Here is a 15562-nt window from a genome sequence, read left to right on the forward strand (position 1 = left end):
AAAGGTCATCTTTATAAAATGAGATCTTTTTGAAAGGAAAAAAATTGATATACACTGAAAAAAACACAAAATCACTGTTAAAAATGACTCATTTGCGAGTAATCAATGAAAAGCAAATAAAGGATTCTGACCTGTAGAAAAACATAAAACAACATAACCAAGTTAGAAGGAATTCAGGGGAAGTGGGGAAATCGAGACTTGCAAATATGGGAAACTAGGCTTTCCTTGGCTGAGAGGAAGGAGCTGCACCAAATAAATCACTCTTACATCATCCATTCTTCTGGCTCCTCCTCCAGAGGTCCCTGCCTCCCTTTCAGGGCAGTTTCCATAACTTGTTATAAATCCTACTACTCCTTTCCCTCACCCTCCTATTATTTTGCTCCAAGTCACTGAACTCCATAGTTAGCTCTAAACTGCAAGCCAACAGCCTTAAGATCTACACACAAGTGAAAAATAGAACTCCTGTCACAGGACAAAGTATAAGCTTCTTAGACAGAAGAACTCCTACTAGAGATACCCTCCCTCCATCTAAATAGTCCCCTTGGGGATATGGGGGAGGGAAAACTTCTGTAGTAAAATAATTTCTTAAAATTGACACAATGGTAATTTTGTAGTCAAGAACCTGAGGTAGCCCATATGTCATAATTCACAAACCTGCTCCATTTCAGGGAAAACAAAAATTCCCTTGTTTTGGACAGAAAGACGGAACACATTTTAAATGGACTCTTTGTTTTAATTCACTCATTTAGGCACCTGCCATTACTAGCAAAAATTCCCAACATACACTATTCTTACTAACTTGGGGGAAACAACTTTCTGCTGTGCTTTATATATTTTTTCCATTCAAATTGGTTTACAAAATATGGTGTATTTTTGTACTGTCCAATAAAAGGTACATGATTTAAAACAGATCCTCTAGAAATGACATGTTATCAGTAATTTACAATTTAAAAAAATCCAGCCACAAAAAAAATGTCAAAGCTAAAAACAAGATTTTGCTACGAATCAGTGCTTCTATCACCCTTCTGAAAGAGAAGTTACTTTTAATGTGATGTAAAGGCAACATTGAAGGTTTTTCTTTAAATTAACCACCTAATTTATCCCTAAAATTACAAAGAATCAAAGTCCCTTTACAGGTCAAGTGCAGTAAACTAGATGTTCTTTCAGCAGAAAGCAGCACTAGAAGAAGTAACAGTTGTGGATGGAGTGGACTAGTTTTTCAGGGGCTGCTCCAAGATTAATATACATACATCAGACGTTATCCATCCAAGAGCACAGACACAAGTACAGACTGGATGTGAAGGAAGCATGTGTCACACTTGGAGCTGATAATGTCCGCTGTCTTTGTATCTTTATGATTTGGATGACTTTTTAAAAACAATGTTCAAATCAGGTCATGTCAAGTGGCTGCTGCTGCCAATTGCCAATGGTGAATAGCATCACGATGAGGTATGAAAGCTCCACACATCCCACACACTTAGCAGGGTTCCCCAGGGATGTAGGGCAGCTCATCAATGGTATTTTTCAAAAGGTTTACTTTGGGGGTGACTATGAATCCTAGAAAAAAGAAAAAAAAATCCAAAGCTGTGTGAAAGGGTGTGTTCAGACATAGAAATGAGCAGCTTTCCTTCAGAGACCATTGGCACAGAAGGGCAACAGCAAGTCTTCTCTGATCACGTCCCAACGTTGAATCCAGATGGCCAATGAGCACTGAGAAGAAACCATTGGCATTAAGCTCCTTAGCTTTTCATTGGAAGGTCCAGTCCCATGCTGTGGACCAACTGAGGTACTGTTTGTTGGTACGATGAGAGGACATCATGCACAAAGCAGCACCTCACCAACACAGCTAGACGTACATTAGTACTAATTCAAGGATGGCAGTACTAGTAAGGGGATGGAATAAAATCAACATGAAATTAGGAGAAGATCCATGCCCCCTTTTTAATTAAAATAGTGCTGAGAAGGTATTTTGGGTAGGTATTGGGAGGGTGGGGGATGACGGGGGGGGGACATAAGACTGGGAGCTGTGGTCAGAACTATATTTCACAGCTGGAAGAACCATAACACTATCCAGTTTTTCTGGTTATATCCTTATTATTATTATTATTCCTGGTGTTAATATTAAAACAGATTAAAGATGGTCTAGGCTAAAAGAGTCATGTTTACAGCATGAATGTGTTAATATCAAGCTGCCTAAGACCCCCCCCAAAAAAAATCCTCAAGCAATCTTTAAATGGATGTTTTCTGACAGCCACAAGAGAGTGAGAGCACCTGGGGAGAACTCCAATACCTTAAGGATCTTTGTCAGGACCACAAAGCCTGAAACATTTCTTCGTTAATGCAGAGACACTGCTTCTAGTCACATTGTGTTCATGTCTGGGGAGATGTCATATTGGTTTTAATTCTGGGAGTCCTCATAACAGCATTAAAACTGAGCCACTTCCGAATCCTAAAATGTTCTTGAGCAAAGGGGGAGCAACTGCCCTATATGCCCCTTCATCCCTTTTCCTCTAAGGGGACCTGCAACCCACTTCATGGTACTTAGACTTTCCAGGATAAAAATGTCAAATAATTCTTCATCACTCTTGACAACCAAAAAGCACATTCACCAAAGACTGAAGATAATGGGGGAGCAGATGGCTTACTTTAATATCTGAAGAGTTGTACGAATAAGGGTTGGTGGGGAATTCATCAACCTCACTGAGGATTAATGCCAATTTGGCTGGAGAAATTCACCACTAATCCAAGGGGTTACTGTGGAAGAGCATGTGAAAAGAACTCTGAAGTACACACAATGTGTCTACATTTCCTTTGACTTGCAAGCAAGTTGTGTGGAATACAAGATAAATGTTAGTATTATCTTTTGTCAGTATAATTTTTTTCCATTTAAAGGGGAACAAAGGGACAATTTTTTCCAACAAAGGCTAGGAACCATATTAATATAAATGTCCCCACACAACTCTTGTAAAATGTAAATGCTGATATCCAAAACCTATGGGTTTTCCATAAGAAGGTGGGCCATTCTGGTTATCCCTTTGTTAAGAGGGCATTCCACCACAAAGAGCCAGAGGTTTTCCAGATGTGTGTAAGAGAGCAGGTGCGCAAGGCAAGCAAATGAGCGCAAACAGTATTATGGAAAACATTGAGAAATTAGCTCCATGAGGGCTGCGGGCTCCACGAGAGGACTTGATCGAGTAGCCTGATCTGACACAGGAACATATAAGAACACTGCTTCAAAGTTGGAAACCTTCCATGGGAGCCTCACACTGCTGGAAAATGTACTGCTGTTGGTCAAGATCAACTGAAGGAGCGATGCTGCTATCCTCATCCTCTGTCCCAAAGTAATGCTCAATGAGATCAAAGGCCTTCTGGTAGATTTCCTGGTTTTCATGACTCTGTAGGAATTCAATTTTATCCAGACCTGCAAGCATGAGGTAAAACAAAAGGAAATGTGATAAGTGTAGATTCTATGAGGCTATATGGCCCCCAAAGAAGCTTCTTTACAGAAGAATATTTCTATATGTTTATACAGCACTTAAAAATGATTTTTAGGGGGCAGCTAGGTGGTTCATTGGATTGGGAGCCATGTCTAGAAACAGGAGATCCTGAGTTGAAATCTAGTCACAGATTCAAATATGTGTGGCCCTGGGCAAGCCACTCAAGCTCCATTGTCTAATCTTTACTGCTCTTCTGCCTTGGGACCAATACATAGTATTGATTATAAGACGGAAGGCAAGAGCTTAAGATATTACTTTTTCTTACCCTCACAGAAATCCTGTGAAGTAAACAGTAGAAGAGAAAATAAGCTTTTATTAAGTGCCTACTGTGCACTAGGCACTGTACTAAGTGTTTTACAAATACTATCTTAAAAAAAAAGCACAACAAAGCCTCTTCCCCACAAAAAAACAACTTTATCTACTGTCTTAGAATCAACTAAACACTGATTTTAAAGTAGAAGAGTGGGTGGGTATGGGGTAGGCATTTGGGGTTAAGTGACTTGTCCAGGGTTACATAGCTAGGAAGAATCTGAGGTCACATTTGAACCTAGGACCTTGTGATTTCAGGCCTGGCACTCTATTCACTGTGCTACCTAGCTGCCTCTGAGAAGTATATATCATTATTCTCATTTTACAGATGAAAAAATTGAAGCACAATCAGTAAGCAAAAGAACTAGGATTTAATCCCAGTTTTTGACTCCCAATCCAGGGTTTTCTACCTCAGCTGTTTCTACTAACTTCTAAAGTAATTAAATATATATGATTTCCACTGGTATAATAAAATACATATGATCCCAATAACTTCAGGGTTTTTCTTGATCTCTTATAATATCTGCCTGAAAATCACACAAGAATAAAGAATACTATGCACACAATTCACTTGATGGTAATGACCATAGAGTACCATGTAACCAAATCCTTAAAATGGAGATCTACCATCTGGAAATACAATACACTTACACAACAGTCTATAATTACATCTGCCAGGAAGTGATTAAAGAAAGAAATGTTCAATGTTGTAATTTCTAAGTAAGACTTCTTTATTCCATAATATTATGTGCTGTTGTTAAGACCAGGCAGCTAAATCAAAAGGAAGTTTAACAACTGTGCCCTACCTCCCCACAACCTATACAGGAACATAATATAACAAAATGCTACACATGAACCTATCCCTATGTTGACTGGAAGATAATATCCTAAATACAAACTGAAAATGTAAAAAAAAAAAAAGATTCTGTCAAAGACACAACCAATATCTAAAAGGACAACCTGCAAAGTATTTGTTACAGGTGATCTGTGACATAATATTTCAGGGTCTAAAAAACTATTCAGTAATACTACTCAGATGTAGCATTGAGTCTTCTCTTACAGACAGTATACTTAATATACAGTTAGAACTGTCACAAAGAGAAGCAGGAAATCTTTTCTAACTGTCATTGGAGACTAACACAGGTTTTAAAGTGGGAAGGGACAGTAAGAGATTATCTAGTCCAATAACAGTACATAATCTTAAGATCCTGGAAAGCTTAAAATGTAAACCAGACAATACTGATGACTAGACACATGAAAAGATTAGAAACAAACAAAAAAAAAGCAGAGCTAAATGTACACATCAATAAATATTTTTACCACTCTACCTATGTCTTCTATCTTTTAAAGGAGATATCAACGGTCTCACAGTAACATTAGCCTAACAGCTTACATTTACCTTCTCAGTGAACCAGTTAGCAGAGTTAAAAGGAACTGTCAGATTAGCAGGCAAGTAGTGACTATCAGAAGGACAACTGGTCAGAGAAAAAGGCAGAAAGCAAAGGGTAGGATGAAAGATTCCAAGGCTAGAATTCAATGACCATTTTTTTCCCAGTTCGTACATAAGACAGGGTGAGGAACTAGACTTATGATTTCACTGAATCCACAACTATTTTCCAAAGTGAAGAAACTATAGTTAAAAACTTAAGGTGGTCAGTATAGATAAGTGAGAGTTGGCATATTCTCCTGATTCCAAATCTAGATTGGAAGGCAGGTATAAGGCTATCCAGAGACCCATATATGGTTAGAAAACAAGATAGGAAAATAGAAGTAGGTTACAGAGTTAAGAAGCTTTGGCTATCCTATTGCAGAAATTCACTTAATAATGTCACCGGTCATCAGGCAAGGATACTTTCAATGTATGACAAATTTACAGAGCACAAACGAGAAAAGGGGACAGAAAAGGTGAGAGATAGCAACAAAAGCTATTTCAATCATTTACCAAATGATGTCTTACCATATGCTTCCTCAATCAATGCACAGTAAGGGTTAATGCCATTGCCATTCCTCTTGGCCTCTTGCTCTCCAAGCCTCAAGATGTTTTCTAAGCCATTCAGGGCAACTTGAACAATCTTAGAGTCCATGACTGTGAGAAGATCACAGAGTGGTTTGATACAACCAAGATCCACTAGGTACCTAAAAAAACAAAACAAAAAGCACTTTATTCAAATTAAGAAACAGCTCAGTACTCTAGATCATGTGATACCTACCCCTGAGGTGGTAATGTTAAATTAGCAGATTAAAAACATTCAGCTGCCAGAAACAGTCATGTTGCTCCTTATCTTAAGAAGGCTTTGTTTGGATTTTTAGAAGAAAAAACAAGTACACTTTTACTCAATTTCCTGGCCATCACTCCAAATTTTACAATTTCTTTACTAAGATGTTACTGGAATGGTACTTCCACAGTAGAAGAGTTGAATATGGAGAAGGAAACAGCATAGGTGATTTGGAAGGGTTTGGGTTAGTGAAGAGAAAGACTCAAAGAAGGAAAAAAGATTGTTGCTAAGACAAAGTAAGAAAGAAAAGGAAAGTGAAACAAATAGAGAATAAAGTAAATTCAAAGAATGAAATAGGGGGTGGGGCAAGTTGGTGAGACAACCTGGGGAGGCTTCACAGCAGTGAAACTATTAAAATTAAATAAATAAGTAAATGTTAAAAACCTCAAGAAGCTTATATTCTATCAAGGGAGACAACACACAAATATAAACAGAACCCATAAAAATTAAACACAGAGTAGTTTGGGGGGGAGAGAGCACCAGTGGGCCTTGGAAAGAATCAGGAACCGTTTCATGCAGAGGTGGTACTTGAGCTGAATTTTGAATATATATCAAGTGATCTAGATAATTGTGCTATTTGATTTTTGTAGTGCTTAAAAATGCAAAATAATCAAAAGGTGACAATATCTACCTGAGAACAGGATTATTTAACATTCATTGAACTAAAAATATTTCCACCATGAATAAGTCATCTATTACTATAATGTCACATTCATACATACTTCAAAAAACTTCTTCACCCCTTCCATCCAATATGCTTTCCTTTTTCTTTTCCACCTAGTAATTAATGTTTTTCAAAATATTTTTTGAATCACTGTACCTTTGTAATCTCTCCTGAACTCATGCTACTTATTAACTAGATAACCTGTGATTATTAATTATTTTATAACAAATCTCCTGCAGTTTAACTTATTAAATCTTTTTTCATTTTATTTTTCATGTATTCATGCTTATTGTCTCATAATATCTTAAGCTCCTTTAGAACAAATACTTTGTAGCACCTACAATGCATAGAAAATTCTCAAAAAAATCTTTGATTAAATTTAATTTGGTCAATGGATAGTTGAGTAGCAGAGTGGATAGAGCAGCAGGCCTGAAGTCAGGAGGAACTGGGTTCAAATTTGGCCTGGGAAAATACCTAGCTGTGTGACCCCAGGCATGTCACAACTCCCATTGCCTAGCTAGCTGCTCTTCCATCTTGGAATTAATACTAAGACAGAAGGTTTTAAAAAAAAAAAAAGAGAGAGAATTTTAATTTGGCCTTGATGGAGACAACATTAAAAAACAAACAAAACACAACTAGGAAAGGAATGAACTTTATCAGTACTATATGGTATAAACTGCTATTAACAATTTTGGAAAACAATTTACTGGACCAAGAAAATAGGAAAGCATAGTTCCCTTTAAGCAAAGATATTGATTTTTTTTTTGTGGTTGGCAAAATATTCAGTCCAGACATAATATAATGTTGCAATTCTGAGCGGAAGAGGATTTCTGTTATTTTATCAGGGTTCTGATCAGAATTTAGGGGATGAATTATATTATAAATAAAGCATATAACTGTTTCAGGCCACGGTTGCTTTTGTTCTGGGCTATCCAGCTATCTAAGGAATTTTGGAATGACAAATTCAGGTCAAGACTAAAATTACAACTTTACTACTAAGACCTAAGGGTCCATAAATAAAATAAGATAGGTTTTTCAAAGATAAGATTCATATCTTTTCATTGTCTTCCAAACCGACCCAAACCCTTCTCAATCTTTCCCCTCAAGTTTCCAGAAAATGTTGGGAAATCCTTAAGGGCATGTCCTCTGCATTGGTCCCAAATTATGCACTACTAAGTTACTAATCCCCTCCTTCTCTCAGAGCTATAAATATGCCAGAAGTTAGAACTTAGTAATAGGTTTGGTCTAGCACTGGAAGTAACCATTTGCCTAAATATAACAAGGATGCAGTTGAAATGTATACTTATATATAGGTGTGAATCCCCCAAAAAGCTAGGACTGTTGATTCCTATCTTGTTTTTCCCCACTTGCTGCAAAATGAGCCAAAATAATTCACTCCCAAAGTCACAATGAATAGAAACAATGATTAGAAGGATATGAGTACTTACTTTATCTGTTCAGCTGAACCCCCAGAAGTGGCGTTTGTAATAGCCCAAGCTGCTTCTTTCCTTGTTCGAAACTCAGCAGTTTGTAATATGTTAATGAGAGCTGGGAAAATGTTGGCATCTATCACAGTCTACAAGAAAAAGAAAAATTGCAATGGTAAGGAATCAGTTATGTCCACAGGGAAATTACTCATTAACTACAGATTTAACTTTTAATTGCCAGCATCGATCAACTAATTCCTTTTAGTCAAAAAGCAACCATCCCTTTTTTCTAGCCTTAATCTTCAAATCAATCCAGAACATAACACCACTAATTTCCTGAATCATTTTTAGTATTGCCAGAGACTGTGTAGCACAGTATCTCACTTCGTAGTAAGTACCTAATCAACATTTACTGAATAATACTGGACATGACATTTCTTCTTCTGGTTCTCTTTCAACCTCTCTTATACTTCCTTAAAACACATACTCCTCCACACCCCAGTAATGTTCCAAGACTCTTCACTTAAACTGAAAATCATGCATAATAGTGAAGCCTGTTATTTAATAAGTATTTCTTATAGGAACATACCTAGGGACTTTATGATTTTTATTAGATTTATAAGAACTACCAGCATCACTACTCTTGTACTTTAGGACCATTATTAATAACCAAATAGAAAGAGAAGCACTGCTCTGACATAGATGCAATTTGTCATAACTGAGAACTCCAAAGACTGATGTAGGAGCTATTGTTTGGTACAAACTAGAGTGAGAATGAGTGATCGGGTGAACTGCTGAGAGATTTATGCTGCTTGGGAAAATGGTTAGATTAGCATATAATTAAAATTTTTTTTGTTCTAAGCAGTTTTCTGCCTTTATATTTTTCATTTGACAATTGCATAGACTTGAATTCTATTGTGCTGAGTTCATGTAAAAAGAGGCCCTATTGCATACCAAGTGCAGATACACACACATACACAACTCAGAGTTCTAGCCACCATAACACCAGATACCTACATTTTTCAATTCAAATGGGTTACAAGGTTTAATCCTCTGTTCTTTCCCCTTTACTCTCAAATTGTATTATTCAATCCTGACTCTTCATTACCATGTGAACCACAGACTATAAATAGTATATGTGGAGTTTTCTTGGCAAAGATACTGTAATGGTTTATTATTTCCTTCTTCAGTAACTTTTCAGTCTTCAGTGTATTTGCACTCTACTGCAACATATTTGATTATCATCTTCTTTCATTCTGATGATTCTAAAACCATACCCCTACATCCCCAGCCTCTTCCACTTCTTTCAACACCTCATAAAATGTCTATAAAGTCATGTCAAAACTATAATCTTTTTCTTCTCATAATCTTCCAAGCCAAGCTCTCATTTTTCACCTAGATTACTACAATAACCTAATCTGTCTTTCAATTTCCAATTCCTCTTGCATACTACTAGAGTAATATTCCTAAAATGATGTTTTCATCATGTCACTCCCTTAACTAAGAACTTAAAATGTCACAAAGTTTAAGTCTCTAATCTTTACATTTTAAGGTTTCTCCATCAACAGGTTCTATTTTACTTATTCAACCTTGCCAATAAAGATCTTCTACCACCAGAATATCATAGATTCCAAAGGTATAATACTGGCCCCCAAGGAAAGACCCAATGGAAAGCATGAAAGGTCTTCACCCTTGGGGATGACAAGGTACCCAGTGATGTAATCCCTAAAAGAATACCAAAGTTTCAAGAAGCTAGAGCTTTAACCATTAGGAAGCCTCATTTTCAAGAGAAAGTAGGTCTAATCCCAGAGCAGAACTATAAAAATTTGATCTGGTCTAATGTTTAGCAAACATATAGCCACTTAGCCAATGGTTAGTACTTTTCAAAAGTTGCTGAACTCTCTTCTTTTGGAAAGTGAGAAGGAGGTTAATAAAGGGCACTGAAAAGGACTCTATTCAAAGATAATACCTTTACTCTTCCAATAGAAATATATACTTCTCTACCAACTAAAAATTACTTTGTGTTAATAAGCTTTCTTTGATCTCTCTTCATAGTTCCAGAAGGTGGGGAAAGGGACAAAGAAAAGGAGGTGGGAATGGGCAAAAGGTAAATAAAACAGTGCTAATTTTACAAATCTGCAGAGGACCTAAGTGATCAGAACCAACTGAAAACAATAACCTAACTATAGTCTGCAATACTTGTTCTTAATCCTTACTGTTGATCTAAGAATCTGTTCTTTCTGGATTTTCCCCTTCCTTCACACTTTCCTGACCTTATGTCTTCTCTACAGTCTAATGCTCAAATACTACTTGAATACAAGAGGTAAACATAAGAAGTTTTTATAAAAATGACTCAAAAGTCTCAGAGTGAATTAATTCCAAATACTGGTCCACTGGGGGGAAAAAAACCCATTTTATTTGGCAAAAATAAAGTCAATCTTTAAAGCATCACAAATCATCTGGAAGAAACTGGCAAGTACAAAACTAGACAATAAGAGGAGACAAAGTAGAACCTGAGAATGAATTTCAGAGGACTTAGTGTATATGACAAAATAAAAGCTAGAAAAGGAAATAAGAAAACAAAGTTTGGAGTCTTTGGTATGGGAATGAACCACCATAAAAAAAAATGCCCAAGTTATGTTTATTTTTAGTTTTGAAGGAAAAGCAATTATATGAATCTAGGTAGAACCTGTAAAGTTTAACTATGAATTATCTGATATTACCTGGATCTGAGCCCTATTTCCAGCTGTGATATTAGATATTGTCCAACAAGCTTCTTTTTTGATAGATTCTTTTGGGCTACTGAGTAAATGCAATAAACTCTGAAGGGCTGAGCAATTCAAAATTACCTAAAAAAAATAGTTAGGAAATGTTTTTTATTATAATATCGCAAACATAAATCACCCCTTAATTTTAGCACAAGTAAAATTAGATTAAATTTAAAGTTTCAGATAATGCTCTTAAATCCAAATATTTTCTCAAACTACTTCAACAAATTATTAGCTTTAAATATTATTTCATTATAACATTCTCTTGTTAAAATTATACTTAAGAATATATATATGAGAAGGAACTAACAGATTATCATACAAATTAATTTGCTTTTGTAGCATAAAATATACTATGAATCTGCACTCTACTAAAAATTCACAAATATGGATTTTTACATATGTGAAACAGGAATGTCCTTGAGCATGTTGGCAAACAATATTCATTCATTCATTTTTAAAACTCTTACCTTCCATCTTAGAATCAATAGTGTGTATTGGTTCCAAGGCAGAAGAGAGGTAAGGGCTAGGCAACGGTGTTTAAGTGATTTGCCCAGGGTCACACAGCCAGGAAGTATCTGAGACCAGATTTGAATGCAGAACCTCCCATCTCTAGGCCTTGCTCTCTATCCACTGAGTCACCCAGCTGCCCCCGGCAAACAATATTTATAACTAACATGAATTATTAGGATCAAGTCATCTACTTGCCCTTGGCACATTACAACAATACAGCTAGATGTATAACCTTAGTGGCCAGAGAGGTTAGACATTTCCTTTAAAAGTCATCATCTGATAAAGGAAAATTAACCTCCAAATCATCCAATCATTATTTAATGAGTGCCTAGCATTATGCAGTGCATTATTGTTGGAAGGATATAAAGAGAGATGGGAAATATGTAAAACACATAAATGGCAGTTTCTTCTCTAAAATAATTTACAAAGCAGTAAGCCCTTTGAGGAGTGGTCAGAAAAAGCAGAAGAGGCAGTATTTATATAAGGGAATTTTAGAATTGGAAAATACCTCAGAAATCAGTCCAATACCCTGATTTTATAGATGAAACTAAGGCATCCAAGAGGTGAAATAATTTGCTCAAAATCATAATGCACACTCAAACAAAAGGTAGAGGACTCAAACCCAGGGCTCCCAATTCCCAGGCTAGTGCTCCTTCAACTACATTATTTGTTGCTGCTTCTAGACTTTGAATGAGAGTAGGATTTCACTGGTAATAGGAGGGAAGGCAAGGCACTCCACAGAATGGGAAAGACTGAACAAAGGCAAGGAGATATGACAGTAGAATGTTTTCATAACACATTGATCAAACATTTTACTTTAAAAGAGGTTTTATGTAAGATAAGGTAGAATGACACTAAATCATGAAATCCCATAAAAGTCAATTTAAGGAATTTGAATTCTATGGGTAATAGGGAGTTACTGAAGTTTTTTGAGTATTGAGTGATAAGATGGAGGCTGTGTTTTAAGAGCACTTGTAGCCTAAAAAGGGCTAGAGAGATTAAAAAAGACGAAAAGGGAAGAAATGTTGCAATATAGAAGTGAAGTAAAGCACTGAACTAGTGATAGCAATAGAATGAAGTAAACTAATAGTTATGTTACAGCATCATAGAGGTATAAGGAGGAAAGTTTTTCAGAGGGGCTGATCAATAGTAGCAAATATGGCTGAAATCAAAGAATTAAGATGAAGAAAAAGACAATGAATTTTACTTTAAGGACAAAATTTTATTAAGGCGATAATATAAATCAGACTTTGGATAGTTAAAAAAGGGGATAGGAAGATGTCAGTGAAAAGAAAACAAAAAGAATGATCAAGGAGGACAATAAGGTCAAGCCAAAGTTTTTGCAACAGACACTGGTATATACAAATACAATGTAGAAAGGAAGATGCCAATGGAGGCAAAAAGACTGAAGATGATAGAGCAAAAGGAGATGCTGTCATAACTAACTGAGATACTTTAATGAGCACTCTTAGAAGAGAGGTTGGCTACACATAGACTGGCTTATATAGGAACTAAAAAAAAAAATAGTAGGCGTATAACTAATGCTAATTAAAATTAGAAATTAATGTGGCTAAGTACACTGGGTTTTTTAAGCAGAATGTAAAACCTGAAGAGTAACTACTGGATCATACCTGTGTCTGAACATCATCACCTGTAACAATGTTTCCTACAGCCCGTAAAGCAGGAGAAACCACCTTGTAGTCATTATGCCTGCAATTATAGAAAGATTTATATTTCACAACAATTTATTTAATATGATCCATTCATTAATGTCTTACATTATGCTATCTCACTGTGAAATTAAAGGTGATCCTCTGATCTTGAAGACTATGTCAGAGTGGTACAGGCACTGGCAGACCCTACCAACCTTGAAAGGCTTAAATAATACACCCAAAAGATGTGTGTGGCACTAGACACATCTTCTGCACTTGTCTGAGGACTAGTCTAGCACTAAAAGGCCCAGAATTTTAGAATATTTCGAAGGATCAAGCTGCATCACCTGACATGTGCATTTGTTTTATCTATGGCAAAGAAATCATATTGGTAGGATTTCTAAGTAAAATTATAATATCTGCTTATAATTGCATTTAAAATACATTTGCCTACATAAGAGAAACTATGGCCACAAGGTGAATGTTTTGGGTTTTTTTTTTGGCTCCAGTCACTTATGAAAACTCTATGGTGTAGAGAGGTTATTATCTATGTTGGATGAGAGGGTCAAACAAGGTTACAAATTTTCTGAAAGTGTAGGAGTCTAGTTTTCATAAGGCTCAATTTCCCTAAATCATTATAAGGATTAGAACTAGAAAGGTCCTTTAAGTCACCAAGTAGATGCTAGGGCCATGGTCAATATTTATGACAGAAGGGCTTCTAGTTTCTTCATTTATAAAATGAGGAAAGTGGAGTAGATAATCTCTAAAGGTCAGTTCCAGTTCTACATTCTGCTATTCGTTTTAATAAGTTTGAGTGAAGTTCTTCTTTACTGTTAAAAATATTCATGCTTTATATTTATTACCTCTTATTTAGTCCTTCAGAGAACTGATTTAACAATCCACTCAAAAAACTTTGCGAAAGTTATTTATTTCCCCATTCATTTAATCATTTTAACAAGCCTTTTAAAGGGGTGTAGGAAAAAAAGATTATATTATACCTAATTCCTGTCCTTTGAATATTGTGTGTGGGGTTGTATATACGCACACACACAACAGCACTGTACTGTCTCACATTCAGCTTGTGGTCAACTGTGACTGAAACATCTTTCTTTTCTATACATACGCACACACACAACAGCACTGTACTGTCTCACATTCAGCTTGTGGTCAACTGTGACTGAAACATCTTTCTTTTCTATACTGCCTTCATTCTACAACTAACTACATTGTTGTTTTTATTGTTATCATGCCCTTATTCTCACTGAATTTCACAGTACCTTGTTGGATTATAGGAGTATTAGCATCCTAACCCAAGCTAGTTCTATCTATAATTTCAAAAACCACATTTTCCAATCCATTATCCAGGGCTACCTGGCTCTCAGGCCACTAATAAATGGCCATGAAAATTTAGATTGGATACTTGAACTAAAAGACTGATCACAAATTCATTAATTGTAGAACAAACAAGGTGTCTGAAAGTATGATCCATACTGAATTCTTACATAGAGGAAAATGGGAAAAGAATCCTTTTTACTTGATTTCCCCCACATATATGGTGATTCCACAAAAAGAATCACTTTTTAAAAAGAATTGTCACCTGACTCTGGCCTTTTTACATTTTTAGGAGGCAAAGATTAAGAATGCCAGGGGTAGAAGAAAAAATTTTAAGAGTAAAGAGAGAACTATTAAATAGTAATCACTGAAATCCTGCTTTCCCTGAAAACCTCTTAAAGAGTCTATAAATAAGAACAAAAAGCACTCCCTAACAAAACTACATTATTTAGTGGTGCTGATTACTTTAAGGTGCTAGTTTTGGGGGGAACAGGGGATCCTCTGGTATCAGCTTATAATTCTCTCTTACCTTCTATTGATCTTTGAAATATTCAGGAAGGAAAACAGTATGTCAGAGATATAAGACTACTGGTGGTGGCTACAGAGTATATTCCTCCCTCTGTGTTCTTTTGGGGTACAGCATACCCCAACCTCACTGAATAATTAGCCTGGATCCATAAAATACTACCCTAGGGCACAGAAGTGGTCCTCTTTTTGACCTTACATCCTACTAAAGGCAAAAGATAAGGGCTTAAAGACTGTAACTACCAACAATCCAGGAATGGAGCATATAAACAATGCAAACGAGAGGCATCCTCCCTCTGAAGTAATAATATAACCTTCCTTGTAACCAAATAAAAAATTCTGAGAATAAACTAGAAGACTAACAGACAGAAACAAAATGACATATTAAATTCTTACATCAGTAGCTCCACTAGTCTCCTACAAACTCCTGCATCAATTACTGCTTGGATTTTATCATTGGGTCCATCTGATAGATATGATAGTGCCCAGCATGCATCAGCTAGCACATCAGTGTCATTAACAAAGAGCAACCAGGAAAGTACATTCAGACAGGGGGAAACCTGTGAAAAGAAGATAATATGAGTTGTGAAAATTCAGCA

General features: G+C 36.1%; 1 protein-coding gene across 6 annotated transcripts in view; it reads right to left on the bottom strand.

The window, feature by feature from the left end:
• Positions 1–712: 712 nt before the first annotated feature.
• KPNA1 (karyopherin subunit alpha 1) overlaps positions 713–15562 on the bottom strand; it is an 81995-nt gene continuing 67145 nt past the window's right edge. For all 6 annotated transcript variants that reach the window (XM_007493786.3, XM_056793532.1, XM_056793531.1 and 3 more), the window contains 6 exons: positions 15360–15523; positions 13086–13164; positions 10897–11022; positions 8195–8322; positions 5764–5942; positions 713–3421 (listed from right to left, as the gene is read on the bottom strand). In XM_007493786.3, the coding sequence (XP_007493848.1) occupies positions 3234–3421; positions 5764–5942; positions 8195–8322; positions 10897–11022; positions 13086–13164; positions 15360–15523 (864 nt within the window). In that variant the 3' untranslated portion in view covers positions 713–3233. The remainder of the gene's footprint in view (positions 3422–5763; positions 5943–8194; positions 8323–10896; positions 11023–13085; positions 13165–15359; positions 15524–15562) is intronic.

Source organism: Monodelphis domestica, chromosome 4 (genome assembly GCF_027887165.1).
Source record: "Monodelphis domestica isolate mMonDom1 chromosome 4, mMonDom1.pri, whole genome shotgun sequence".
In the NCBI taxonomy this organism is placed as follows: Eukaryota; Metazoa; Chordata; class Mammalia; order Didelphimorphia; family Didelphidae; genus Monodelphis; species Monodelphis domestica.